This window comes from Lampetra fluviatilis, chromosome 4 (assembly GCF_964198595.1).
Source record: "Lampetra fluviatilis chromosome 4, kcLamFluv1.1, whole genome shotgun sequence".
NCBI lineage: Eukaryota > Metazoa > Chordata > Hyperoartia > Petromyzontiformes > Petromyzontidae > Lampetra > Lampetra fluviatilis.
Genome location: NC_136278.1, coordinates 13,337,533 through 13,365,095, shown reverse-complemented (window position 1 = coordinate 13,365,095; position 27,563 = coordinate 13,337,533). Strand labels below are relative to the sequence as shown.

Below are 27,563 nucleotides of genomic sequence, written 5' to 3'. Positions count from 1 at the left end.
GGGGGATCTTGCGGGCGCTGCAGGATTTCAGTCCTTCACGGCGTAGTGTGTTACCAACTGTTTTCTTGGTGACTATGGTCCCAGATGCCTTGAGATCATTGACAAGATCCTCCCGTGTAGTTCTGGGCTGATTCCTCACCGTTCTCATGATCATTGCAACTCCACGAGGTGAGATCTTGCATGGAGCCCCAGGCCGAGGGAGATTGACAGTTCTTTTGTGTTTCTTCCATTTGCGAATAATCGCACCAACTGTTGTCACCTTCTCACTAAGCTGCTTGGCAATGGTCTTGTAGCCCATTCCAGCCTTGTGTAGGTCTACAATCTTGTCCCTGACATCCTTAGAGAGCTCTTTGGTCTTGGCCATGGTGGAGAGTTTGGAATCTGATTGATTGATTGCTTCTGTGAACAGGTGTCTTTTATACAGGTAACACGCTGAGATTAGGAGCACTCCCTTTAAGAGTGTGCTCCTAATCTCAGCTCGTTACCTGTATAAAAGACACCTGTTCACAGAAGCAATCAATCAATCAAGCTGAGATTAGGAGCACTCCCTTTAAGAGTGTGCTCCTAATCTCAGCTCGTTACCTGTATAAAAGACACATGGGAGCCAGAAATCTTTCTGATTGAGAGGGGGTCAAATACTTATTTCCCTCATTAAAATGCAAATCAATTTATAACATTTTTGACATGCGTTTTTCTGGATTTTGTTGTTATTTTGTCTCTCACTGTTCAAATAAACCTACCATTAAAATTATAGACTGATCATTTCTTTTTCAGTGGGCAAACGTACAAAATCAGCAGGGGATCAAATACTTTTTCCCTCACTGTAAAATAAAAAAATAGATTAGCACGTAAAATAAAATAACCCTAACTCTTTAAAAAGGCTGTTAGAAAATTGCCCTTAGGAGGGATTGTTGAAATAGCCTTTATTTTTCCTATCGACGTGGCTTTAACGAAGGACCCAAATCATATTTTAAAAGGCTGTTGTTTTATAAAAAGATTTAAGAGTCTCTATATTACTGTGGGATATCAAACAAAAAAACAGGCATCTGTTTGTGGCTTTTTCCTATCAAAAAATGTATTATATACCTGCCTGACACAGAGAGGATTATGTTGCTTGAAATTCAAAAGATAACATATTTTTTTGGCTGAACAACCAACAAAGGTTTTTGATAAGTCAGTGAAATTACTTGGTGGAGACTATGCACATAGGCCACACGCCATCGATGGGGAGGGCTGTTGACAATTTGCATGTCAACGTTAGCATTATCTATTTCTGTGGATCTAAAAACAGAGGTTATATGGAAAAAATGAATGGGGTTTTCCTTAATCTTTAAGTATGGATTGGGTCTCATATATGCGTTAGTGTATGACAAAATATAGATTTTGGCATATTTTTTAATGTTTCACAAAACCGCGGTGTAATTCTAATAATTTATTTGTCAACGACTAACTAAGCTCTCAACAAACGACGAGCCCTCGATCTCACTAGCTGACTTCTTAGTGCAGCTAGTTTGGTTGTAAGGGCAGCTAGCTGGCACAAATGGCAGCGAGCTAAGTAATTTCTGTTAACAAGCAGAATCACGTGGGCAGCTAGTTAGGGAAAATGTGCAGCTAGCAGAATGAACTGACTTGTTGGTGAATATTGTATCATGTCACAGCATTTTGTAGCGAGCCAGCCAGTGGCTCAGTTGTACAGAAGCACTGTACTCTACGAAAGGCTCTCGTTTTAAGCATGCACTGTATGTACCAAGGGGCCCCAGGTGTTACGCTCGATGTATGCACCGAGGGACCTGGGGGTCCGAGTGGTCAACTCACACTGTAAGCACCCAGGGGCCCAGGGGCCCTAGTGGTCAGCTCACGCTTTAAGCACCGAGGGGACTCACATTGTAAGTGCTGCGGGGCCCGTGGGCCCTAGTGGTCAGCTCATGCTTTATGGGTGGAGGGGCCCAGGGACTCTCACACTGTAAGCGTTGAGGGGCCCAGGGGCCCTAGTGGTCAGCTTACGTTTTAAATACAAAGGGTCTGGGGGCCCTCACATTGTAAGCGCCGAGGGATCTCGGGGGCAGTAGTGGTCAGCTCACATTTTAAACACCAAGGGGTCTGGGGGGCCCTCACATTATAAGCACTGAGGGGTCTGGGGGGCCCTAGTGGTGAGCTCACATTTTAAACACCAAGGGGCCCGGGGGGCCTCACATTGTAAGCGCTCAGGAGTCTGGGGGGCCCTAGTGGTTAGCTCACGCAATAAGCACCCAGGGGCCTAGTGGTCAACTTGCGCTGTGAGCACTGAGGGCCCTGGTGTTCAACTTCCTTCGGAAGTCTTGGGCCACGCACCGCATGCGGCCTGAGGCTTGGAGGTCCCCTGGCAGTCCGAGGCCCCGGGGCACTGACCCCACTGGCCCGGTCCATAAACCAGCCTTGCTACCCAGGCACTCAGCAGTTCAATGGGTATGTTTTTAAAATGTGAATTAGTGGGTATGTATAGTGCCAGTCTGTTGGACTCAATCACATCGGTTCTCTTCAAACCCAAATATGATCCTAAAGAAATTGTATTGGGGTCTGGTGGGCAGTTGAATCAACTAGGATAAGGCAGTACGATATTTAACGTCTTATTCATACCATATCAAGCAATACTGCAGTGTTCAACAATAACCATTTACTTTTGTTGCTTCTTAAGTATATTTTTTAAAGCTTCCTCATTTGTATACTTTTGTGGTCTATGTGCAACCCCATTGGAGAAGTTCCTTCATTGGAAATGGATGTTCATTGTTTCTCTATTTTATTTAGGCCTTGGCTTTTGTAAACGATTTATAATGAATCAAATGCCTTTTCATCATCTATAAATAGCCAGGCATAATGGAATTTCATATGAATTTCATTTTCTGTTGTTTTTTGTACCTGAGTGATAGTTTTAAAGTGGTCAAAGGTAGCAAAAATATTTCCTAAATCTAGCTTGCCCATATGGCTGATTGTCCTCTAACATGTCCATTGTTTGGCTTCCTATGATACTCGTAGACAAGTCATGAGTTATACACGAGTTATAAGGAGGATCATTTGTTTGTCTTACTTCAAGTATGTATTCTCCCTCTTTGAGCAGAAGAATGATTGAAGCATCATTCCGCAGTTTAGATGTACAATGTATGCATGCATATTCAGTAAATTGGTCTGCTAGTTTGGTCTTCCAGCAGCTGGTCTCACTTCTTTAATGATGTCTGTAGTCATTCCATCTGCTGCAGATGCTTACCATTTTCATACTTCAAAGGGCATCGTAACATCCTGTGGTATGATTTTGTTATATCGCGCTTAAGTTCTGCATAACATTCCTACGCTAGTTTTATGAGTCTGTCTCCACCACGCATTATGATTCCATCTTGCTCTCTAAGAGCTACCATTTGACTTTTGACTCACCAATCAGTGCCCTTTATTATGTGTTCAGGCTCCCATTGTTTAATGTGACATCTTTAATCACCGTTGTGTTGTGTTCCCTCAACATATTCTCGTTCTTCTTGTAAGTGTTTTGACCGAGTTCTCTGTGTTCTGTCTTTTAGTTGCCATTTTTATCCTTGTACTTTTCAACATTGTTTTCATGATACTTTGTGCAGTTAGCTTCTTTTATATTTGCGTATTTACTATGCTCCCAACTCAGTGCACTGTCCTTAACAATGCGAGTTATTGCATTATTTTTCGTGTTAACATCCATTCATTAATTTGGTTTTTCTAGGGATTTGAATCTGTTGCTTATCCTAAGTCTATATTCTACGACCTCTTGAACTCGATTTTTTTACGTAAACTTGCCTTGCTTTCGCATTAAATTAGTTTCACCATCTCTCTCTGGAAATATTGAAGTGTAACTGCCCTCTCGCTAACCCGGCCCCAAGATAAATGTCAGCATAAACAATCAATGGACAACAAGTTTACAAAAGGATATGTATACCTAAGCCATCTATTGGAGGTATATTGAGATAAATATCCTGAATAAAGAGGTAAATAAGAGCCAGGTTGAAGTGATTTTGGAAGAAAAAATGGTTTTGATAAACAACATATACCGCTTTGCCAGAATAAGAACGTTTACTATAAACACATATTATGCATCAAGAAATACGGGTCAGAAACATTGGACACTGACAAAGAAATTAGAAACCAAAACTGAAAACTGTGAAAAGTGGCATGGAATGTTGAATGCTTGGTTTCAGGCTGAGCGACAGGATGAGGGAACGTACTGATCATAGTTAACAAGTATTTAACGATTGAAAATAAGCGAACGTTACCCGAATGTAATCATTTAATTAGATGCGGTCCAATCGGATGTTCCGCAGTTGTCCAAATATAAATTGTATCTCATTCTGTGGCTGGTCTAATCACAACATCTAATTCTATATTTTTTGTCACGCAAAATTGGATGTGGCTTGACTCTCACGCGGGGGTGAACGCGCAGCCCGAGTTATTAGCTCCCCCATTGTCGTTGGGTGACGTCGCGAGACCTGCGTCTTGCGTCGGATCTGCACGGAATTGGTGCCTTAACTTTCGCCATCCGCCTGCATTGGTGAAATCACTGAGCTTGATATGGACACTTCAGTAGTGTGCAATGGGGTAAGGGTTAAAGGCGCAGCACCGCGATTGCTTTCTCGTGCCACTGTTGGTGGAAGTGGCCTCCACTGCAGGGAGCTCTGGAGAGCACCTCTCGAGGGTAGATTAACCTTCGCCTCCAGACTGGCTGGACGTATTGGAAGAGGTTGGAGTACCCACACTCTGCTCTTTGGTGGCGAGATGTTATCTTCCTCGCCTGGTATGCAAGTGGTCGGGGGTTCGATCCCGACCCTGACGCGTGCTGTATATTTTAAGTTTTGTGTATCTTTCTCCTCGTGGTCGCGTGGATTTTTTTCTCCGGGTCCTCCGGATTTTCTCTCCATAATTGTAAACATACATTTAGATAATTTGACTGCTATAAATTTGCACTTCATAAGCCACTTCGTTGAAAAAGAGCTATATAGCTCAGTGGGGTTTACCTGATAGAATAAAATGGCTGAGTTTAAATGGGATTTTCTTTACGTGATTTTCTTATCTTTGCTATACTTTGCCCTCCTGTCGTGTTTTTGTATTGTTTGTTGTACCGTTCTCACCCGCCCCTACTGGACATCTGTGATGTGACCTGCCCATTGATTGACCATGGCGTACCCATTTATGCTGTCGGGTGGATGGAAGCGGTGGGGGAGGGGGTGCATAAAGAAACTTGCACAGTTAGTTTCAACCTCCACGCCGGGAGATCGATTCGGCGACCAGTGAATCGCACATTCGGTATGCTGATCATTGCACCGTGGCAGCATCACTCGTGCAAAGCAGAACTCTTTATTAAATATTAGAGAACAAGATTACTGTGGTTTTGGATTCCAATGAGCAATGTAAACGCGTACATTGACCGATGATGCTTGTTATTGGACACTAAAATATATATTTTTTTCCTTTCACATCTATACCTGACTGCTCCTTTTTCGTAATAAATATTGTTTGGTTAGATCTCGTAAATATAATGTGTCGTTAACCCACCACCACCCTTTTTGTGTACTAGTTATTCGTCTTGTGCCAAGCAAATGCTGGTGTGTGAAACTCTCAAAGTGCAGACAATAGGATAATTTTAATGCCAACTGTTTCAAATCTCACTCGTAGGTTTCCACGAGTGCATATGAACACTATGGCGCCTCTCATCCTCTCTGGTTTGTCCACAGCATCGTGGATGCATTGGAACGGTCTTATCGGGGCTGTGTGTCAACTCTTGCGCTTGATTACCCAAAAAGGTATTGCTCAAGGTTCTCTCTTGCAGGAGGACCCTGCAAAGTTTTCACAGTAGGGGGGGGGGGGGGCGTAATTCGCAGGTGACCTGTACCATTGGGATATTTTGGCCAATACACTGTGCATTATTATTATTATAATATCTCTTTAGCTATGGGAGGAAACCAGAAAACCCACGGGAAACCCATGCAGATCAGGAGGAAAACATACAAACTGCAGAAAATCGTGTCCGGTATTAATTAGATTATTGATTATTAGCCCCAAATGATTGATCAAATTCACGTTGGCCGTTGACTCCACTGATATAAATAGGAAACATTTCACACCTTCTATGACCAGTTCTTATCCATGACAATTAGCAATGGCGGAGAAGGGATTTTCAGGTAGGGGGGGGGCAACCACTCCAGCAATGAAAAATGATAGGAGTTGTTAGTAAGTAAGGACTTGTTCCTTGCTTTTTATTCGACGCGTGTGCGGCGATGGCGCAGCCATCGATCGAGGGTCGAATTCGAACCGTGTGTGATCGGCATCGCGCTCGCTGAAGGTATGCCTACAGGGAAGTCATGTACTGTTATTCGCAACTGCACACAATTCTGAGTCACTTATAACTGTTTTGCCGTTACTTATTGCTAATTATGGACTCAAACTATTGTCCTATCATCTCATAGAGTCCCTGGCACATCATAATATGCTACACAGTGACAGTGGGGATCGGAAAATGCACGTGCCCCCAGCTGGCTCCGCCAGTGAAAATTAGGAATAAATGGCCCATAAATAAAAAATAAAATGCACATATCAGCCTGGGACCACAGTTAATTCTACCCAATATGTGAGTTACATTGATGCAATGTAACATGTATATTCGGTGGAATACACTGATGCAATGTAACATACATTATTCATATATTTTGCTTAACCTGTATCATATTGGTGAAACATGAAATTATGGAGCCCCGTTGTTTAGAATGTATTTTAAATAACCATATCAAAAGTAGTATTGAGTACGCTGTCTAGAATTGTGCGGCACAAAGTATATAATAAATACAAATCGCCGGTGGTCAAATGACACAACATAACCCTGTACACAGCATTGTCTATCTCTATGGGTGCACCTGCTTAATTTTTCATGCAATTCTCAGTTGAAGGAAAACACTGCATCGCAAATGAGAACAATGAAAAATAAAACAAAATGCTTTAATATGTTTTCAAATAAACGAGATCCCTTGGGTGGTATTTATTCCATTCTAACGCCAGCTGATGCATCCAATTACTCTGTAATGAGTGGCAGATTGTGTCATGAATACCATCAACTCCAGATAATCCGAAACTCTTTAGTATACACATTTTTTATTACATCACCAGTTCCCACAGACTTGCAGTGTATTTTTTTTATTCATGCAAAAGCCTGTTGTTAAATTGCAAGGTTCCAGCTATGAACGTTTAAAATTGGTACCCATGTTGGCTGTGCATACTCAATGGTCTTCACTAAACAGGGCAATCCTGTTTTATCGGTTGAGTATCAACTTGCTAAATATTCAGATTGTGTACTACGTGTCTCTAGCCAATTTCTGAAGGTTTTATATAACAGATAATGTACTATTCTTTGGGTTTTTCGGTAAAGCCACGTAGATAGAAAAAATAAGAAAAATATAAATAATAACAATATCACGACGTTTAGATCAAAACACAAGCAATCGTCATCAGGTAAAAAAGAGGGGGAAAGCTGCTGAGGCAGGCTATTTATGAAGGTTTAGAGATGGGTGGGGCAGCTAATGTTAATGTAGGAGAGGTATCCGTACCCGGCAATAACAAATGAAAATCAGAACCTGTTCATCTGCAGGAGGCACAACACAGTCCCCCCTGGGATCAACGGGCGTGTCAAGCGGCGCAGTCGGCCCAGCAGAACCCGGCAGGTCAGCTATTGGGGATGAAGGACCGCGTCAACATAGGGTTTAAGTCGCGAGGAATGAACATACCACCGACGTTTGCCATATTGAACGCGGATACTTTGCGAGTTCCGAACATCTACCAGCGTCACAGGCCCCCGCCATGGCCTGTGCAGTTTAGGAGATGTGCCCGCCGGTACCTGGGGGCAGTGGAGCCACGCCAGGTCTCCCACTGACCAAGGCATGCGAGTATGCGATCGACGCGCGTACCGTTCGTTCCTTGCCTGAGCACGGGCCGTCGCACACCGGGCAGCCTCTCGCGCTTCCGTTACTCGTTCAAGCGAGTCACGCACGTGGTCAGGCAGGGAGCGGGACGGTTGTTTACTCGGCGTACCCAGTTGCACATCGATGGGTGGAACATTTTCACGGCCATACATAAAAAAAAACGGTGAGTATCCCGTGGACGTGTGCGGAACCATGAGGTATGCCGCCAAGACGCCTGGTACGTGCAAGTCCCAATCGGTTTGCTTTTCACTGACCGTGTGACAAAGCATAGCGGAAAGGGTACGGTTGAATCGTTCCACCATACCATCTGTTTGTGGATGGTATGGGGAGGTGCGAACCTTCTTTGTACCTAGCGCATCACAAACTTTTCTAAGCAATTTGGAGGAGAAATTACGGCCTTCATCTCTGAGCAGCCTTTCAGGTGCCCCCTTGTCCGTGACATACCCGTTCAAGAAAGCGTCGGTGATGGACGCTGCCGTTTGGTCGGGCAGAGGCCAGGCCATCGGCCATCGAGAAAAATATTCCACCCCGACCAGAAGGTATTTATTGCTCCTAGCCGACGGGGGAAACGGCCCCAGAATGTCGAGAGCCACTAATTCGTTGATACGGGACACTTCAATGGAACGCAACGGTGGTACATAGTGGTTCCGAGGCGGCTTCCTTTTCGCACAGTCATGGCACGAGCGGACAAAATCATTGATGTCCGCCGTCATACCGGCCCAGAAAAAATCCTTTTGCATCGCGGCCACAGTCTTTTGGATGCCGAGGTGCATCAACTTATCAGCGTGCAGAGCACGGAGCAGGTCGTAGCGAAGCGAAGTAGGCACCACCAAGCGTGGTCGGTCAGACACCCCGTCGGTACACATTAGCAATCCCGACTTACCCCGGAACATCTGCCACTTCCAGCCCGCCAATTGCGATTTCTGTTTCCCAACCAATTTACGTAGCGGAGACAGCGAGGCATCGGCCTCCTGCTCGCGCAACCAGACCGCGTGCGGCAGCCGTAAGGTATCATCGGTGTCCACCGACACCTGCTGGTCCTCCTCTTTCGCTTTCGCCCCTGCGTCGTCCTCATTCGCTATCGCCCCCATAACCGGGCAGGGCGACGTGGGCGGTGCGGCGCAGCGGTGCGTGCCCGTCAGGCAAGTGCACGGAGGAACGGGCGGCAGCCTTGAGAGAGCATCAGCGTTCGCATGACGGGCTCCCTTTCGGTATGTTATATCGAAGGAAAATTCCTGTAACAATTCCAACCACCGGGCCAATTGGCCTGATGGCTGATCCAATTTGAGGGAATATTGCAAAGCCGCATGATCAGTGCGGACCAGGAATTTCCGTCCATACAGGTATGGCCGGTACAATCGAACAAAATGGACAATTGCCAAAAGTTCCCGCCTTGTCACGCAATATCGCGTTTCCGCAGGGGACAGAACCCTGCTGCCATACGCCACCACCCTCTCAACCCCGTCCTTACGTTGCGACAAAACGGCCCCAATGCCGATATCACTAGCATCCGTATCAAGGATGAACGGCTGTGAAGAATCTGGGTAATCTAACGTAGGCGCCGTGGCGAGGTGGTCCCGAAGTGCCATAAAGGAACTTTCTTCCTCCGCCCCCCATTTAAACCTTTGATTTTTGCCAGTCAGAATGTGTAATGGTTTTGCCAACGTCGCAAAGTTCTTAACGAAGCGGCGATAATAGGAAGCGAATCCAATAAACCGCCGAACATCACCCACTGAAGTGGGTGTGGGCCACTCACGTACACACTTCGTTTTCAGAGGGTCAGTGGATACACCGTCCGAACTGACAATATGACCCAGGTAACGGACGGAGTGTTGCAGGAGGTGGCATTTCCTCGGTTTAAACTTAAGGTCAGCCGCACGCATTCTTTGAAAAACTGTCTCAAGGCGTTGGAGATGTTCCTCGAACGTGCGGCTAAAGACAATTATATCGTCTAGATATATGGGGCACGTTTCCCACTGCAGTCCCGCCAACACCAATTCCATGAGCCGCTGAAACGTGGCCGGAGCCGCGTTCAGGCCCATCGGCAATCGATTAAATTCAAAGAGGCCTTGCGGCGTGCGGAATGCCGTTTTGGGATTTGACTCGTCATCGAGGGGAAGCTGCCAGAAGCCCGAGGACAGGTCAAGGGTGGAAAATAATTTAGCACCCGATAAAGCATCCAATGAGTCATCCATCCTCGGTAAGGGGTACGCGTCCGCTACCGAGATTTTGTTCAGCTGGCGGAAATCAACGCAAAACCTCGTACCACAATCTTTTTTCTTAACCAAAACGACGGGCGCACCCCAAGGACTATTGGATGGCGAGATAATATCCGCCGCCAGCAATTCATCTACCGCCCCACGCACGTGTTCCCTTTCCGCCGGGCTCATGCGGTGAGGGTGCATACAGACAGGCGGCGACGCACCGGTTTCAATATGGTGCGACAAAAGCGATGTGCGTCCGAGGTCCAAATCATTTCTGCTGAACACATCAGAGTACTGCAGCAACAGCGAACGCAAGGCGTTCCTATGTTCATTTGACAAGGAAGAATTCTCTCCGCATAAATCCGCGATCCAGCGTTCTTGTGAATGATCATGCGGAAGCCCATCCGCGGGCATCCAAGCGCGCGGCGGTTTTTCACAAGAGGCGACATCGGTAGTGGCGTGAGCCAGCACCGATCCCTCCGGAACAACAACGCGATCAGATACCCCATTCAAGACCTGTATGAAAGGTGCCTGACCTGGGCGCACGATCGTTTGTGCCGCCGCCAAAGAAAAAGATTTCGATACGGAATTCGATGGGGATAATAGCACGCCTTTCGCACCCCTTCCCATTTGAAGTGCTTTTCGGTAACGTAGCCGAATAAGCATTTGCGCTCCCGATGGAACCTCCACCGTAGCCGCAACTACAGCAGTAACTGCGTTACCTGTAGGCGCCTTGGCCAGCAGGGAAGGCAGGAACGCCATCCTATGACCCCCCGGCATTTCCAAACAGTCCTGGTCGACCCGTATTCGCAATGGCATCCGGCGCAGGAAATCCGTACCCAACAAGCATGGAACAGCTAGCGAGCGAGAAATTAACACAGGTCCTGCGGCGGTAATATTTCTGATAGCGATGCTCACATCCACCTGTCCGCAGATACCCATGCTCCCCCCATTGGCAGCAACACACGCATCATTAACCTTGCGTATTCTCGACGCAGGAATGGACAACAAATGAAAAATTACATCCGAAATGATGGTAGCCGATGCGCCAGTGTCCACCAAGATACGGACGTCAACGCCGTCGATGGTACCGCGTACCGTCGACGAGCCCGACGCCGCAGCCACAATCCTGCGAGCCAATTTCTTCCTCTGTGTAGCAGAGCGTGTCAATGGAGCAGGAGAAGTAAAATTACCCTTAGGAGTGTAAGAATGAGTGCGAGTGGATGAGTGATGTGACACGACCTGCCGGGTGTCCGATTTGTGCCGACTCGCCCGAGGTTGTTGCAGCTCCGCGGCAGGTAGAGGAGATGGAGGTCCCCTTGGCGGAGGAGGCGACAGCAGAGGTCGGCAGCGGCAGTCACGGGCGAAGTGGCCCCGTCTGCCGCACTTAAAACACGCGGCCGACGTCGGCCGGTGGTCGGACGACCCGGCCCTCGCACGTGGTCGGCCCGTGTAGTCGCCCCGCTGGTCGCGCAGCCGCCGGCCCGGAATCCTATGCGGGACAGTAGCAGCCAGCATGTCGTCGTCGCCCGAGTCGTCGGAGCAGTGGACAACCAGTCACGGAGATCACCCCAGAGGCGGCCCGTCGATCTCGGGTTTCCCCGTCCACGCCGCCATCTGGTCCCACCGCTTGATATTAAACTTAGCGTCCAGGCAGCGCGCCACCCACCGCGATGAAAGCGGTTCGTGGCCGCACACTGGTAGAGAGATGTTGAGCTCCTGAGACAACTCCAGCATGCGGGAAAGGATGAGTGGATCCAAATGCTCGGCCATTGCGTCGGGGTAGGCGGCCATGGCCATCGCCATCAACGCCCCCCGATAGGCCAACGGCGATTCCTCCGGTGCCCGGCGACGCGACATAAATTTTCTGGTGGCCGATGTCGGCGGGTCGTAAAATTCTGCCATCTCTGTGAACGCATCCCGCAGTGTCTTCTTCTTGGACGCCGGGATGGAGCGGAAGACTCCCAGAGACACATCATCGAGCAGCGTAGGTAGCGCTCCCAGCGCTTCTTCCTCCGTCCAGTTGACAGATCTAAAAGCTGACTCGAAGTGCCATGTAAAAGCACTCCAATCGCCCCCGGCGATAAATTCTTTTATTTGTGGAAGGCGATGTCCGCGGTGGCAGGCGCGTGCCGCGGGCGTCTCCGGCCGCCGTTCCCGCTCTCCGCTCGGTGCAGACAAAATGGCGTCCAGCGGCCGCGTGGTGGTAGGCGCGCCCAAAATGGCGGCCGACGACTCCGGCGCAGCCGCCCCACCCAAGACGACGGCGTCCTCCCGCGTGGCAGGAGCAATGGCGGGTCCCGCTTCCATAGCAGGACCCCTTCCCGCGGCGTCCAGCTGATCGGCGATCTGGCGACCCACGGCTGGTGAGAACGCCACCGCGGTCACCAGGCTTAGCAGAATTGCACGCAACGACTCAATCTGCTCCGCCATCAGCCGCCATTCGTCTCTCGGTCCTGCGGTGGTCGCATCCTCCCCCGGTCGACGCTGAGAGGCGTCGAGGCGAGTGTCGTCAGCCGACGGCACCAGGGCTGTAGCTCCCAACAGCTCATCTTCATCCGTCTCGACCTCTTCCTCCGACAGAGGCATGGGCATGTTCTTTTTTCTAAGGTGCTTAGACATCTTGACGATCGTCCAAACAGGCGCAGAATTACTTCTGACACCAGTGTAATACTTCTTCAGGAGACGTCTTCGGAATCAGTCCTTTTATTTCCACTCCACAATACACTTTGCTCACTCACTCTCCGTTGCTGGCAGACAACGGAGAGAGGACAGACTACGTACTAAGTCCCCACCGTGCACGTGGCAACCCGAGCCCCCGTCCGCGCGTGACCCTGCTCTTGTCAGTTTCAGTCTGCTCTCGATCGTTCTCTCTCACTCGCTCTTAATACCTTCGTCACGTGGTTCCCCCAGCCAATCGTTCATGGACAGCTTCGACCATTCTCGATGGTTCCCTGTCAATCCCGGGACCACGCCCCTCATCCGGCTCCCCATTAGCTGGGGCCCCGAATGGCTAGGCCAATCACTCCTGATGACCTGGCGTGATGACGCATGGGCCATGGTCCCTATCTCAACCCTTATTGGCTACAAGCAGGACCGGCAAGCCATTCCCCACGTGAACCCTCTATGGCTGTTATTACAAATGTAATGTATTCTTTATTTAACAACTTGGAGCATCTCAGTGCTTAAGCTACATGGACATAAGCAAACGTTTTCACACTAATTATTTCAGCTTAATTTGAAGTGAAATGCCATATGAGTAGCAGACATAAGGTGTTTTGAGTCTTCACCCACCGTGTTAAATACTAGAATCCCATTACACACAGCCAGTCCGTTTGGTTCATTTACTAGAATCCAGTATTAGTTATCCTTATCTGGCCACACCTGCTGTCCGTATAGATAAACACAAAATTACACAAACCACCGCGAGCCTGGTTCATGCAGATAATTCATATAATCGCGTAACAGGTACGAACTTTACCTTGAATGCACAAAGAGAACAATACACGGATGTTAACATACAACCTTGATGATCTGATTAGCAGACGTACTGCAGTTTCTACTCCAATATGGTACAAGACAAATTATATTATCATTCATGGCCATTTGTCAATCTACTGCTGCACAGAGAGCTCCCCACGGTGTGCCGGAGGTCATCGGGGGTGGGGGAAGTGTATGAACAGACTTCAGTGGTGAAGGGTTAGGCCCAGGATCCGTTTAAATGTCACTCGGTCACTTGTGTTACATCAAGAGACTTGAGAATTGTCGAACTTACGTGGGGTCTGGCTCTTAGCACTGTTAACCAACCGCTGCCCCTTAAATAGATTACACGTTAAGAAGTCCTCATATTGTTATATCAAGTATAGTGTGCATTGCATGTGCAATGACTCTCAGCATTGTCCAGACTACCAGCTCAAAATAACTGAATGTTTGGCCCTTTTTTCATCGTTTAGACCACCAACGCAAAGATAAAACTTGTGTACATGCAATGTACACCTCTATGTGTTATTGTAGCAATTGTTTGTTTCGAGCCTGCACTCATTATTCTGTAGTGATGAGTTTTCTCGTTAGTCATTTACAGATTTGAATTGGTGCAGTAGAGACATGGAATCGTGGCCTATGGAAACGATTAAACATTTTCCCGTCGGCTAAATCCAGTGGGACATTCCAGTAAAAAAATGATATCTGCGACTGTAAGGTCACAGAAGTGGAAATTCGCGCGTAATACAAACACAACCAGCAAACCACCAACTCCTCATGCCGTAGACACAAAACTGCATTCGTGTAAACCGTTACGAATACCAATTGCGATACATACTGATAACAGGCTTGCGTTAATACGTTTTAAACTCATCTCGGCATCATCACTAATAATGGGGGTGAGCGGTGCCGCCACGCTCGGTTTGGTCATCGGTCATCCTCCAGTCAATCAGAGCGTGCCGTCTCACAAGGGGTGATCGGGTTCCGAGTACTCATGGTGTGACATCACACCAGGAGGTGAGAACCTATTGTCCGGCTGTGTGAAGTTACGGAGAGGCAGATTTTGTTTGGATTCTAATCATGCCTCGTTAGCTCACTGATTAACTCATGTGAATATGCAGGTCCTTCGGGTTTTCGCTCCACTTTTAGAAACGTGCGTGTAAAGTATTTAGACTGCTGCTATAAATGTCTACGTGATAAAGCCACTTTGTTGAGCTTTCATTTGTGGCCAGGTTGCTCCTGAAAAAGAGCTACATAGCTCAGCGGGCATTAACCTCGGAAAATAAAAACAGAATAGAAACAAAATTGACATAGAAGCACTCTCACACGAGGGTGCCATGGCTCAGGGTATACGACGAACCTATCATGGGAGCAATACCACCCATGGGGTCAGAGTTGTCGTTTTAGTTCATTTCAAATTCACATTTACATTCCCCACGTGCAAGAGCCTTGGACGAGAGTGTGTGAACTGGTGTTTGGAATAACACTCAGCTTACATGGAAGTTGTATCCTTTTCAGATTTATTTTACATAATTTAGCAAATGTAATGCTAGTGACAGTGAGTTTCTAGATCTTTAATGCACTTTAGATGTCAGTGTTCATTCTGTATTGTAAAGATGGCATCACAAGAATAAGGCATCACATTTACTTTATTGTTGGATCATGTATTAACATTTTAAATATTGTATAACTTATAGACTTACAAAGTTGTCCTGGTGATCCCCATTGTCGTTCAATGGAATCCTCTATACTTGAGCTTCTGGATCAAAATTTTGAAGATACACTTTGGATTGTATCGGGTTGTTCGATTTTTTTCACTGCTAGTCCAAGTTAATGCACAAGGTGACATTAAATACCTGTAAAATTGACAGCCGATCAATGACTTTAATATTTGGAAATGTTTAAACTGACATTCTTAATGGAACGTATACATTTAGCTGTAGTACTGCTTTTTTATGGTAGGTCACAACCTTTTCAATCACTCCTGACATTTTGAGTTTCTAAAAACATGAAACACAAAGCTTTTGTATTACTTCCAAGAATGTTATATAATTTTTTTTTAAATGCAGACATGGTATTCATTTTTTAGGAAGCTGAAAAGAAACATCTTGCTTCACCCCAGAAATACTTGATCATATGCAAGTAGAATTGTTTATCACATGTTTGAAAAATTCCAACGTTTTATGGAATTTAATTTTAGCATTTGCTAATATTATATTTTTGTACCTTTCACTGTCATTGTGCTGGCACGTTTCCCAACCTACACTTAGGCTGAGCAGCCTTCATGAAATATTTTAGCTCTCCGTTGCAGAAAACTTGTCAGGAACAAGTACACATTTGCAGTGTGTGGTAGGGTATGGGTAATTTAATTCCCATTTGCAGCAGCACTTAATTAAAGCATAATATGCAGCAGACCAAAAAAGGGACATTTATGTCACTGAATGCTGATCTTTTATTGTAAGAATTTTTTTTCAGAATATGCTGTCATTTTTATTTTCTGATATAGCAACAATAAAAATGAGGAGTGGCATAGTAATAATATATATAAATTAAATGTTTACATAGGTTGTGTCGTAGAACCACGCGGAGACGGAAGTTCTTGTAAGGGCTTTAGCCGTTTAATAACACTGTTTAAACACTCAGGCTCACACCAGGGGTAGGTGTTCTCTATACTCGGTCCTTTCCATGGGCCCCCGAGCTCTACTCGTCCTAACCTCGGCTATCCCTTGGGCTCTCTCACTCGGGCCGGGACTGATTGTTCATCCAACACCACCCGGCCGAGGAGAGGACGCCACTCACTCTCAGCCGATTCTCACAGACTTCTTGGAGCCCTACTCACGGCTATTTCTTCGACTCTCCCACTCGTCGACTCCGGATGGGGGTTCAGCCAACACCATCTGATCATGAGCGGGAGAGACCTCCTGCAGCCAATCCACACTCCGGGCTCTCACAACGACCCCGCCTTCGTCATGGGGTCCCCCTTAATTACCCCTTGGACGGATCCTTCCCTTCACTCGGACCTGCCCCTGTTCCCGAAGTTGTCCCCTTACAGCACCCATGACATGACGTCATCACACTACTCCTCTACATCACCCCCCCCCCCCTTCGTCAAGAAAATAGGGGAGGTGGCCGGCGGACCTCCATGACCTCAACGGGACCCTGCCAAGGGCGATGTAATTTTGGGGACATTTCAATGGGCACCTGGGGGCAATGTAGCCACGCCTTCTCCTGTTTCACCCATGGAAGCCCAGAACCCTGATGCTTTTGTAAGCGTTCGTTAGCCGCTTGTCGGCTGGCCGAATTGTCCACGGCTACTTGTCGTGCTTCACGCAGCCTGTCGAGCGTGACCTTCATTGAAGCGGCCCTGGTGCCATTTGCACGTGCATCGGGGGCTCTGGTTCCCTCCTGTACATTAGGTCAAAGGGTGAAAACCCTGTTGAGGAGTGAGGGGCCAACCTGTACGCGGCAAGGACACCTGGAATAAACAGGTCCCAGTCCGACTGAGACGCGGTCACGTGGTGGCACAGCATGGATGTGAGGGTGCGATTCAACCGCTCCACTATCCCGTCAGTTTGAGGGTGGTAGGGCAAGGTCCGGATTTTCTTGGTGCCGAGGAGGTCACAGACCTCCTTGAGCAACCAGGAAGAAAATGTCCGACCCTGATCGGTTAACAGTTGCTCAGGGGCACTCTTATCTAAAACATACCCATGAAAAAAGGCATCGGTGATAGACGAGGGCCACGCCATGGGCCAACATGTGAGGTATTCGACCCCGACCAAAATATACTCGTGGCCCCGTTGGGAGGTTTGAAATGGGCCCAAAATGTCGAGGGCCACAAGTTCATTCACACGGGAAACCTGGATGGACTGTAGCAGGGGCCGAACACGCACAACTGGGGCCATCCGCCATGCACAATCGTGGCAGCCACTCACAAGTAGTGCCATGTCCCTTTCCACGCCCGGCCAGTAATAATCCCGCTTAAGGGTTAACAAGGTCTTGTGGAACCCAAGGTGCATCAACTTCTCGTGAACTACACAAGTTAGTTTCCCTCGTAGGACAGTGGGCACCACCACACAATACCTCTCCAGCTCCGTGTCACAGCACATAAGTAGGTGGTCATGCAGGGCAATGGCCGGGCCGTTTAGCGGAGAGGAAAAACGACCGTTCAACTTAACACGGCGTCGCAGCTTTAGCAGAGAGGTGTCCTCCATCTGCAAGTGAGACCATTCCTCCCGAGGGAGACCTAGCCACAACCCTCTCAACTGGCATGGCGTTGTCCGGTGGGAGAGCTGAGGTCGCGTGCACCAAAACGGTGCCGGCCGGAACAATTACATGCAAAGGACCCGCGTTTAGAATTAGTATAAAGGACTCCTGGTCCTTCGACACGACCGTCAGGGCACCCACCAAACAGGATGTCCGCGAAAAGTAGTTAGAGGGAGTTAAGAGGACGCCCGCCTCTGGCGTATGGAATTTCAGGGGTTTGCGTAACCTCAGGGGTTTCAATATTTGGGACCCAGGTGGAATGTTCATGGAATCGCTAGCCAAAACTCGTACGCTGGCAGCAAGAGGAGTCAACAAGGTGAGGGAACGCAAAAAGTTCAAGCGATGGCCTGATGGCATCTCCACACAACCCTGGTCGATCAATATTTTCATGGGCATTTTGGCCAAAAAATCTGTGCCCAAAAGGCATGGCACTGCAAACGCCTTTGAGACTAAGACGGGGCCTTCCAATTCAATATCACCAATTCTAATGGAGGCAACAATGTGACCCAATATACCTCAACTACCTCCATTTGCGGAAACGCAAACCCCTTGTACAGGCCTCAATCGACCAACGCTGTGTGGCAACAACCTGAAAATGCATTCCTATATAATGGTGGCCGACGCACCCATGTCCACCAAAATTCTGACTTCCACCCCTTGGACATAACCAGCAACCACGGAGGAACCCGCCGCGGCCACCACAACCCGATGCGCAAGCGCAGCCCATTGATAGACCCACATAGGCCACCCGGAGACCGATAGCGAGTGAACATCAAGCATTTCAGAACTTTTGTGGTGCCCCGATGATCATGAACCCTATCCCCGCTAGATGTGTGAGATGGGAGGAGCAGCCGAGTGGCTGATGCGCCACGACTTGCCTGAGGCCCAGATGACGATGCCGATGTGGAGGCAGAGGGAGACGAGGTCCCACCGAAGGCCTGAGGAGCGTTGCAGCAGCCCATCGCAATGTGGCCAGGCTGGCCACAGCGGAAGCAGATGGTGGACGCCAACCCCTGCGAGAGAGAAGTCCTCGCCCGCCATCGCTGCTCCGGCCGGCGGCCCCTGGCGCCTCTCCAGCGTTGGTCGCGTGCAGCGAAGGTGGCAAGATGATTCTCGTCCTGCAGCGTGCCAGCCTTCGCTGGACCCGGGTCCCCTGCACACGCTGCCACACCAAGCCACTGGCGCAGGCAGAGGTATGCTTGGATCCCCCTGCGCCACTTTAAGGGAAGAGATGTCTGCCTCCTTCCCTATAGCCAAAACTACACCGAGCTCCCGCGCGAGGGAGAGCAGACGCTCCAAAGCCAATGAGTCGAGCGCCGCACCATCCATATTGGGGTAGGCCGCCCGACCCAGCACCAACAAGGAGCTGCAGAAGGCGAGAGGCGTCTCGGCCTCCCCTCGCTTCCGCAGCAAGAACTTCTGGCGTGCGCTGGAGGGCGGCTCAAAAATAGCAGCCATTTGGGCATACGCCATTGTGAGCGTCGTCTTGTCCGCAGGCGGAATCTAATTAAATGTGGCTAGGGAATCATCATCTTATGCCGTCGGGAGTACCTTGAGGGCCTCGTCCATTGGCCAACAGACCGAGGCGTAAGCCGCATCAAACCAGCCTTGAAAGGACGTCCAGTCTCTGCCAGCTGCGATGAATGCATGAACAGGCAGCAGGCGACGAAGTTTGAAAGAGCCGGAGCTGAAGAATGGCATGGGCACTCCTGAGGATGCACACGGCGGCATCGCTGCAGCAGAGGCAATGGCGCCCGGTTGCTGTGTCACATCTTGTGAGAAAATGGCGCCCGATAGTTGCTTTGCATTCAAAATGGCGCCAGGTTGCTGTGTCGCATCTTGGGAAAAAATGGCGCCCGGTTGCTGCGTCGCATTCAAAATGGCGCCCAGTTACTGCAGCGCACCCGGGGGCAAGATGGCGGCCGATTGCTGCGTCACGTCCGTTGAGAAAACGGCGCCAAATTCGAACGTGGCAGGAGGAGAAACGGCGGAAAGCGCCTGATCTCGCTCCAAAAAAGTGACGGGCGCACACGGCTGAGCTCCCACCTCTGACATCAGGGAGACGAGACGTGCAGCCAACTGCAGCAGCTGGCCGAACTGGCTGGTCAGGAGTCACCAGCTCTCCTACGGTGGTGAGTGGCAGACCGCGGCCGCCACCTCCTGCACGGGTTGGCCGGGCTCCACAGGGCCCATCTCTGGGGCCCCGGACTCCGGGGACATTGCAGGGACCTCTTCCGTACTGTCTTCATCATCCAATCTCACAACAGGTGGGTTCTTATGCTTCGTAGCCGACTTTGACATGGCGACGAAGATTTGCAGTCACTTCTGGCACCAGTTGTTGCATCGTAGAACCACGCGGAGATAGAACTTCTTGTAAGGGTTCATATTCTTAGGTTTTTTCGGTAAAGTCACGTAGGTAAAAAATTGAAATTAAAATGAATAAAAGTAAAATAAAATAAATAAAAAAATCACGACGTTTCGGAGGCAACACAAGCTTCCGTCTTCAGGTGGAACCGTCACAGCCACGAAGGCTCAGTCTTTTGTTATGCAGTCTATTCTTAGTCTTAAGCCTCACCTTACCATATTAATAAAAAGCGTGCCTTTCCGGGCCCTTCCTCCCTCAACCATTATATATACGGAGTGGTAGCTCTTGTAATCTCTCATTTACTTGACACAGCTGTCGTGGCTGTGACGGTTCCACCTGAAGACGGAAGCTTGTGTTGCCTCCGAAACATCGTGATTTTTTATTATTATTTTATTTTACTTTTATTAATTTTAATTTAATTTTTTTACCTACGTGACTTTACCGAAAAAACCTAAAAATATGAATCCCTGCAGTCACGAAAGCTTTAAATCAAAACTGCATCTTTATGTTTGCATACGGTATGAAAAGGGGAGAGGGGTGGCATAGTGGTTAGTGCACTCTGCTATGAACAAGGTGGCCTGTGTTCAATGCCAGGGCACGGCTAATATCAGTGTTGATATCTGAACCCCCTGTGACCAGAGTGGTGAAGTATGGTCAAACAATCCTCATGGCGAGCACAGCACGGGGATGTTTTCCTGCTTCATAATTCATAACTAGTTTAATGGTTGCAGTTTGTTTTTAGTGCACTGAAATATATTTTACTTCACTTACCCAAGAGGCGTATTGTCTTATGAATTCCCACCTGGTTATGAAGGTCACGATGCTGGTGATTATTGAAATATCTGTAGGTTTTAGTGTTGCAAATGTCATCTGCTATGCTGATTGATGTTTTTTGCAGCTCAAGTAATTGAAGGTTGATTGTCCAGCTATGGTCTGTGTAGAATTGAAAAGATACTCTTTCTTTGAGAACTCAGTCCATGCCCAGGTGTGAATGATATCAAATTAAGATTACAATGTGTAGCCAAACCCTGCGTTATCCTAAATAAATATTTGCAATAAATTCCAAAGTTATCAACGTATACATAATACTTTGATATAATTTGCAATGACAAGCCAAAATAAAATGTTTACGCCAATATAAATCGTCGCTTACTCTAACTTAGGCGAATGACTTTGGGTGCAGTACCACCACAGAGGACAGTCACAGTCACATCTCTGCCGAGAAATCCGTCCGACGACTCGTTTATCAATGACACTTATCAGCGTCTGCCAATCACACAGCGGGCAGGATGGACACTCCTTACGCGGGTGACGCGGTAAAAGAGACAAAACCTGCAGGTTTTTGACCTCTCTGACCCCTTGGCTGCATTGTGCTTGCACGGTTTGTGCAGTGCCACGGGGGTTTAGTTATGTGCATGAGGCAGTCGTGTCGTGCACATAGCCCATACACGTCTCGCCGACACGCCCAACTATTTTTCTTCCCACTCGGGGCTGTCAGAACTTACTGTATTGGCAGGGCGAGGCGTGGGCTGCGCATGTGAATCTTGTGGGTGCAGACTCTCATTGGGCACACCCCCCGACTGTCCTTGTCTAGTCTACCTTAGCGGGAGTGCATCCTACAGCGCTGGCTATTCATTACCGTCCCAGACAAATATGAGCGTGACAAACTATTTTGCACAAGAACTCTCGGCAAAATTGCCGCTTGGTGGCCTTATTAAGAAGTTGCCCGGTCGCCAGCTTGGCGGTGACCGCGCGGGATTTCTATTGAATACCCATGTTTATCGGTTGGCTCTGTGTAGCTCACTATTGCATTTCCGATGATGATGATTAATTGTGTCCAAATGTTGTCTTCCCTATTCACCTACCCTGTCCTTCCACCTCTGCCCTCCCCCCATATTTCTGTCCTTTTCTTCTTCCTTCCCTGCTTGCCTCCTTGTTCTGCTGTGGACAGCTGCACTGGAGGACCTCCCCGGCAACCGGGCTCCCTTTCTTTCCTGCCAACGCCTCCTGCTAATCCTTGGCTTTCTCCTGACACTCAGCACATAGCAGGCTGGTGGTGTACCCTGGAGTCGGGTGTTAGCTCGGGAACTCCAGAGCACAGATTCCCCACACCCCTTTGGGAGTACACATGGATGTATGAAGCAGGGAGTTGGAGGTTGAGGGAGCGGGAATAATTTAGTAGTTTCTTCTTGTCGACCAATGACAGCCACATTGGCATCCCAATCTTATAAATCCTTCATAGGGCTTTTATTAAAATACCACTTGGTAATGCTATTCCGCTATATATTCTGTCACTCCAAACAGGTGATTGCATTCAAAAAAGAAAATAAGTTTCACAAAAGCAAAGCAGTATTGTATCATATCCCATAGGAGCTTTTGCATGCGGATTAAAATCTTTTTATTGAAAAAGAGAGAATATTAGAACAAAGCAGTGCACGACAAAGAGAAGTTAAGTCATTTTCTACAAATGTTATTTTCACCCAGTTCCTCCTTTTGCAACTTTGGTTGTTGTTTTCTCAATGACACATTATTCCCTGATGCTGGTCAAGGATATTACTGTGGATGCATGTCTCTACACGTTACCGGATGATGTCTATTAATATCCTGCAAAGCCCACTTGTTGATGCACCGCTGTTCACTGATTGATAAATCATTGCTCAAACCACAGAGTGTGGTGGAAAACATATTACAATCCTAAACTAAGGTGACAATGTATGAAATGTGGACAGGATGGGCTACAGTGATTTTGAACAGAGCATAAATGTATAAGCTTTGCGCAACAAAAATTCCGATCTTTCACGTGCACACACATAGTACTGGGAGGCACTGATGAACATTTCCTTGTCCCAAGGTGTTGACAGAATGTGCTTTGAATTCACCTATCATGGGAACATTTCAGTAACTTCTTGGTCACGTTTTACATTTTAGTGATTCAACGTGAACAACGCTTATGATAGTGACATCAACACTTGCATGTATGTTTAGTAATTCATATCTGCCGAATGGGCAAAACATTTGGACATGCAAAATAGTGATTCGTGTATTTTCTTTTAATTACATGCGGTACTTATCAATTTGTATCCCACAACTAGCTATGGCAACCTCCCTCTGCCTCTAGCTACCCACCCTCGATTGGTCACATTCACCCCATGTTTGACAAACGTTCAGCTGCCAGCTCTCGATGAACCACTCTCCCGGTGGCATGCCGCTGTTCATGAATTGGGTTCCAAGTGAGTTTTGTTTATTTGTTGTTTAATTATTTTTGTTATAACAAGGCGAGTCAAAATGGGAAGCAAGGGACGTCACCGTGAATGCGGTGACGATTCCCCCATGTGCGCGCGCGCTCCTGTTGCAGAGATCCCCAGATGTTGTATTAATAATAAATAAAATCTGACTCAATGTATCAGCTAAGTTTTTGTTTGTTATCGTGCCCTGCAAATTCTGTATTCAAAGCATGCTTCTGTAAACCAGAATATTTTTTATGAGCTGAAACACATAAAATAACGTCTCATTTCCTGTTTGGAGCCCACTCTTTGTACTGCATTGTGAAGCCTTGATAGTTGAACACACTAAATGATGTTTTGTGTGCATGTGTATTCCCTTTTCCTGCAAAGCAGTTGTAAACAATGCGGTGTAATGTCTAAAACAATTACAATGTAAACCCTAAATGTTAAACTTTTGAAAGGAACCTTAAACGTATATGATACCTACATTTTGGATTAAAATTTAAAGTGGTGACATGAAGTGGCAGTGATTAAATTAATATTATTACAGCAAGCAAAACTGGCATTAAATTAGTACATGTTTAAAAAGACTCTTGTAGTGAGCATCATCTATCTAGATGAATACGCTCGTGAATAATTACGCATATAAAGAGGGAATGATGTAGTAATTTAAGACCTGAAATTCACTATCATAGTTTTACAATCAGTTCTTTGGCATTAACTTATATGAAGATAACATCAACTATTTTTTTGCAAATATGGAGACAGTTTTACACAAATGAAGAGTATACAAGACAATTTAGTTTCACTCAGCTGCAAATTTCAAGTCTAGTTGTACAGTTATACAAACCATAGCCATACTAATTAAAAAAAGAAAAGGGGCATTTTGAGTTTCATCATAAATGGACCTATCTCTTTGCTGCATGATGTTGGGGAAGACCTCTGACAGCTGTTAATTTTGTTTTTTCTTCTGTATAGTGATTGTGTTTTTAATTAAAATAAACGTTTAACATTAACTACAATTGCCTTTCTGATTTGTAGATGGAACAAAACAAAACCTTATTTATCCCTATCGGTAAGCAGACGCTGCGCCCTTTAAACCATGAACCACGTGACTGACTTAAAGTTTAATGTCAGTTCAGCTTGCTGTATGTCTAACTTATGACTTATCTCTTGCAGTATTGTGTCAACATTATATAGCTTAATATGTGATGTTAGCAGGAAAAAGATGTTACATTTGTATTAAAACATAATTGTGAACGCAGAACTATAATGTTTTTTTAAAGATATTTGGTGAAACACAATTGTCTGCCAAAAACAATAGAAAGTCACTGGAGGTGAAATATCGGTTCGATGCTGAATCAGATCAACCATGCAATAATTTCTCGGTCGGAGACAATCTTAACACGTTCCTTCGGAGTGGGCAAGTAGGAACTTGGTTGGACAGCACATTCATGCACGACAGAAAGCTCGTGGTCACATGACGCACTTCAACCAATCCGGAAGCGTACATGTTTGGGAGGGGCTATGCACGACAGACAAATAACCCCTGGTGGGCAGTGTGGAACTGTTGTTCCTACCTGTATTAAGTTCAAGAGTACAGGTTTCCCTCCTTTTATGCGGTAGTAGATGCATTCCAAAAAAAGGTAGAACAAAGCGAAACCGCACGAGAAGACAGCTGCCTGCCGAGTAGCGCACACGGTACACGCACAATTTTGTCCCACGTCCGACCACATAGCTGCATATGAGTTAATAAAAACCGCATATTATACTGCTAGGCAAATTTTGGGTACATATAGATTCGCCGCATAAACGCAAAATTACACAAACTGAACCCGCGTAATGCAAAGGAGACCTGTAATAGGTCATTATTGTGAATACATAATATGAATGTTAGCAGATCAATAGTGCACTCATTAATGTAAGAATGTATATAAATTATGTAAGTTAAAGACAGCAGGCCTGATTTACGTTATTTTTTGCCACATACTTGTAATTCCACAAAATGTATTCCCGCTTAATTCACGTGGCAGTGTTTTGGTTCGAATCACCACGTGCAGTGTGTTGGAGCCTCATTCTACCGCAGCCAATCAGTAACCAGGGGGAGGGCCTGAGGAAAAACAGAGCCGAGCCTCATGACATCACTAAGACATCATCATGACATCATCACGCACGCTCTACCAACAAGACCGAGCTGACCAGTCAAGCTCTGTTCCGACTCGCACACGTGGACACACACCCACGCTCACATGTCTGTGTAATAGTTGCTCTGTGTCCTTTACCGGAGCACACAATTATAGTCGCAATAACCCAAAGACAGCTTTTGCGCTCCTTAAAAACGATGTTGAAAAAAAAGATAATGATGAAGATAATGGTGGCGATGAAGATGATGGTAACTATTGATTAATAAACGACAATCGTAACACCCAAAATTACTCTAACTTACAAACATAATTTTATACTCATAATCAACGTTTTTGGGTTTAGATCGCGTTATTTATAAATGTGTCGTAACCCTCCACCACCCGACACGGCCAATCAGTAAAAAAGTGTCACGTTGACAAAAGACAAATAGTTCACTGCTTTAGCCCACTGGTGTGTTGAAGCGTGAAACCACAACATTTACTATTTTTGAGTACGACGTTTAGCTGGCAATTGCATCCAGCATCATCGGGCAATTCGCCATTCTGTAAATGTTGTGGTTTCACGCTTCAACTCACCGGTGGGCTATAGCAGTGAACTATTTGTCTTTTGTCAGCGTGACACTTTTTTACTGATTGGCCGTGTCGGGTGGTGGAGGGTTACGACACATTTATAAATAACGCGATCTAAACCCAAAAACGTTGATTATGAATAATATTGGTCGTGAAAGCCTACGTATAATTTTATACTTACGCAGATTATACTCATATTAGCCTTAACATGCAGAAACTATCCAATCCCGACTGCTATAAACTCTGTAGCACATTCCTGCCTGGCCCGTACAGAACACTGTTTATCTCACACCACAGGCGGTTAATCAAGAACGTAACATGGAATATTGTGTACACTCGTAAGTTCATGCACATTGACCTTCCTTTCATCTGTTACAGCTGACTTATCACACTCCCCAACCCATTACAGCCCTTCCAAGCAACCCGTGCCCTCACTCTTGTGGTCCAGTATTACTCCTCCTGCTCTATGATTCCCCACAAACTCCTCCTGCTCTATGATTCCCCACGAACTTTAGCCGCTCTCTCTCTCCGATTCTTTTCACACATCCCACGTTGACTCACGTTACCCCCTAAATTTCACCCTCAGCCCTTCCTCTCACCTGTCAGCGCCTCTCCGTTTACCACTCCCACTGAATTTCAGGAGTGCCTGTACACAAACATCGGTGGTGATGCCACGGCACATCGTGAGCTTCCGTTGTCACCGAGCGATGTTGAGCCATCCTCTCAACCCCTGAGACTAACGGCCCCCCTCGTCCGAGTGATATCACAGAAGCGTATATACGCAGCTTTGCATCTCTGAATTTAATAACGATGCAAATTAATGATTGCATGAATGCACAAGTTTTCCAGGCACTGGCGATACGAAGAGTTCACGAATAACCAAGCAACAATACACTCAAACCGTGTTTTTTACATTAATGTTAATTTGAATAACTTTAATTGTTATTTAATGATGATACTATGTGCACTTTGCATTCTATTAAAAATAAACATTGATCCCATTCACTTGCAATTGGGAAATTGTCCTTTTTTTAAGAACGATCATGCTGCTAATGTATGAGGTAAAAATAAATGCTGAACTGAAAGAGTCCCTGGGGCGTGTGGAACGCGGTTTTCGGTTTGGACGAGTCGTTAAGGGGTTAGTTGCCAAAACCCCAAAGACAGATCGAGAGTGGAAAAATACCGCGCCCCAGACAAAGCATCCAGGGAGTCGTCCATGAACGGGAGGGGATATGCGTCGGCCACTGAAACTTTGTTTAACTTGCGGAAATCAACAGAAAATTTAGGACCACCGTCTTTATTTTTTACAAGCACGATGAGCGCTCCCCAAGGGCTATTCAATGGGGAAATAATATCGG

At 46.8% G+C, this 27,563-nt stretch overlaps 1 protein-coding gene across 3 annotated transcripts in view; it reads left to right on the top strand.

Moving 5' to 3' along the window:
- The window catches only part of CRTAC1 (cartilage acidic protein 1), a 709,809-nt gene extending 685,530 nt beyond the window's left edge, over window positions 1-24,279 (top strand). For 2 of the 3 annotated variants that reach the window (XM_078855610.1, XM_078855611.1), the window contains exons 15-16: window positions 5,721-5,789; window positions 22,219-24,279. In XM_078855610.1, the coding sequence (XP_078711736.1) occupies window positions 5,721-5,789; window positions 22,219-22,313 (164 nt within the window). In that variant the 3' untranslated portion in view covers window positions 22,314-24,279. The remainder of the gene's footprint in view (window positions 1-5,720; window positions 5,790-22,218) is intronic. The other variant, XM_078855612.1, reaches the window with a different exon arrangement.
- The last annotated feature ends 3,284 nt before the right edge of the window (window positions 24,280-27,563 follow it).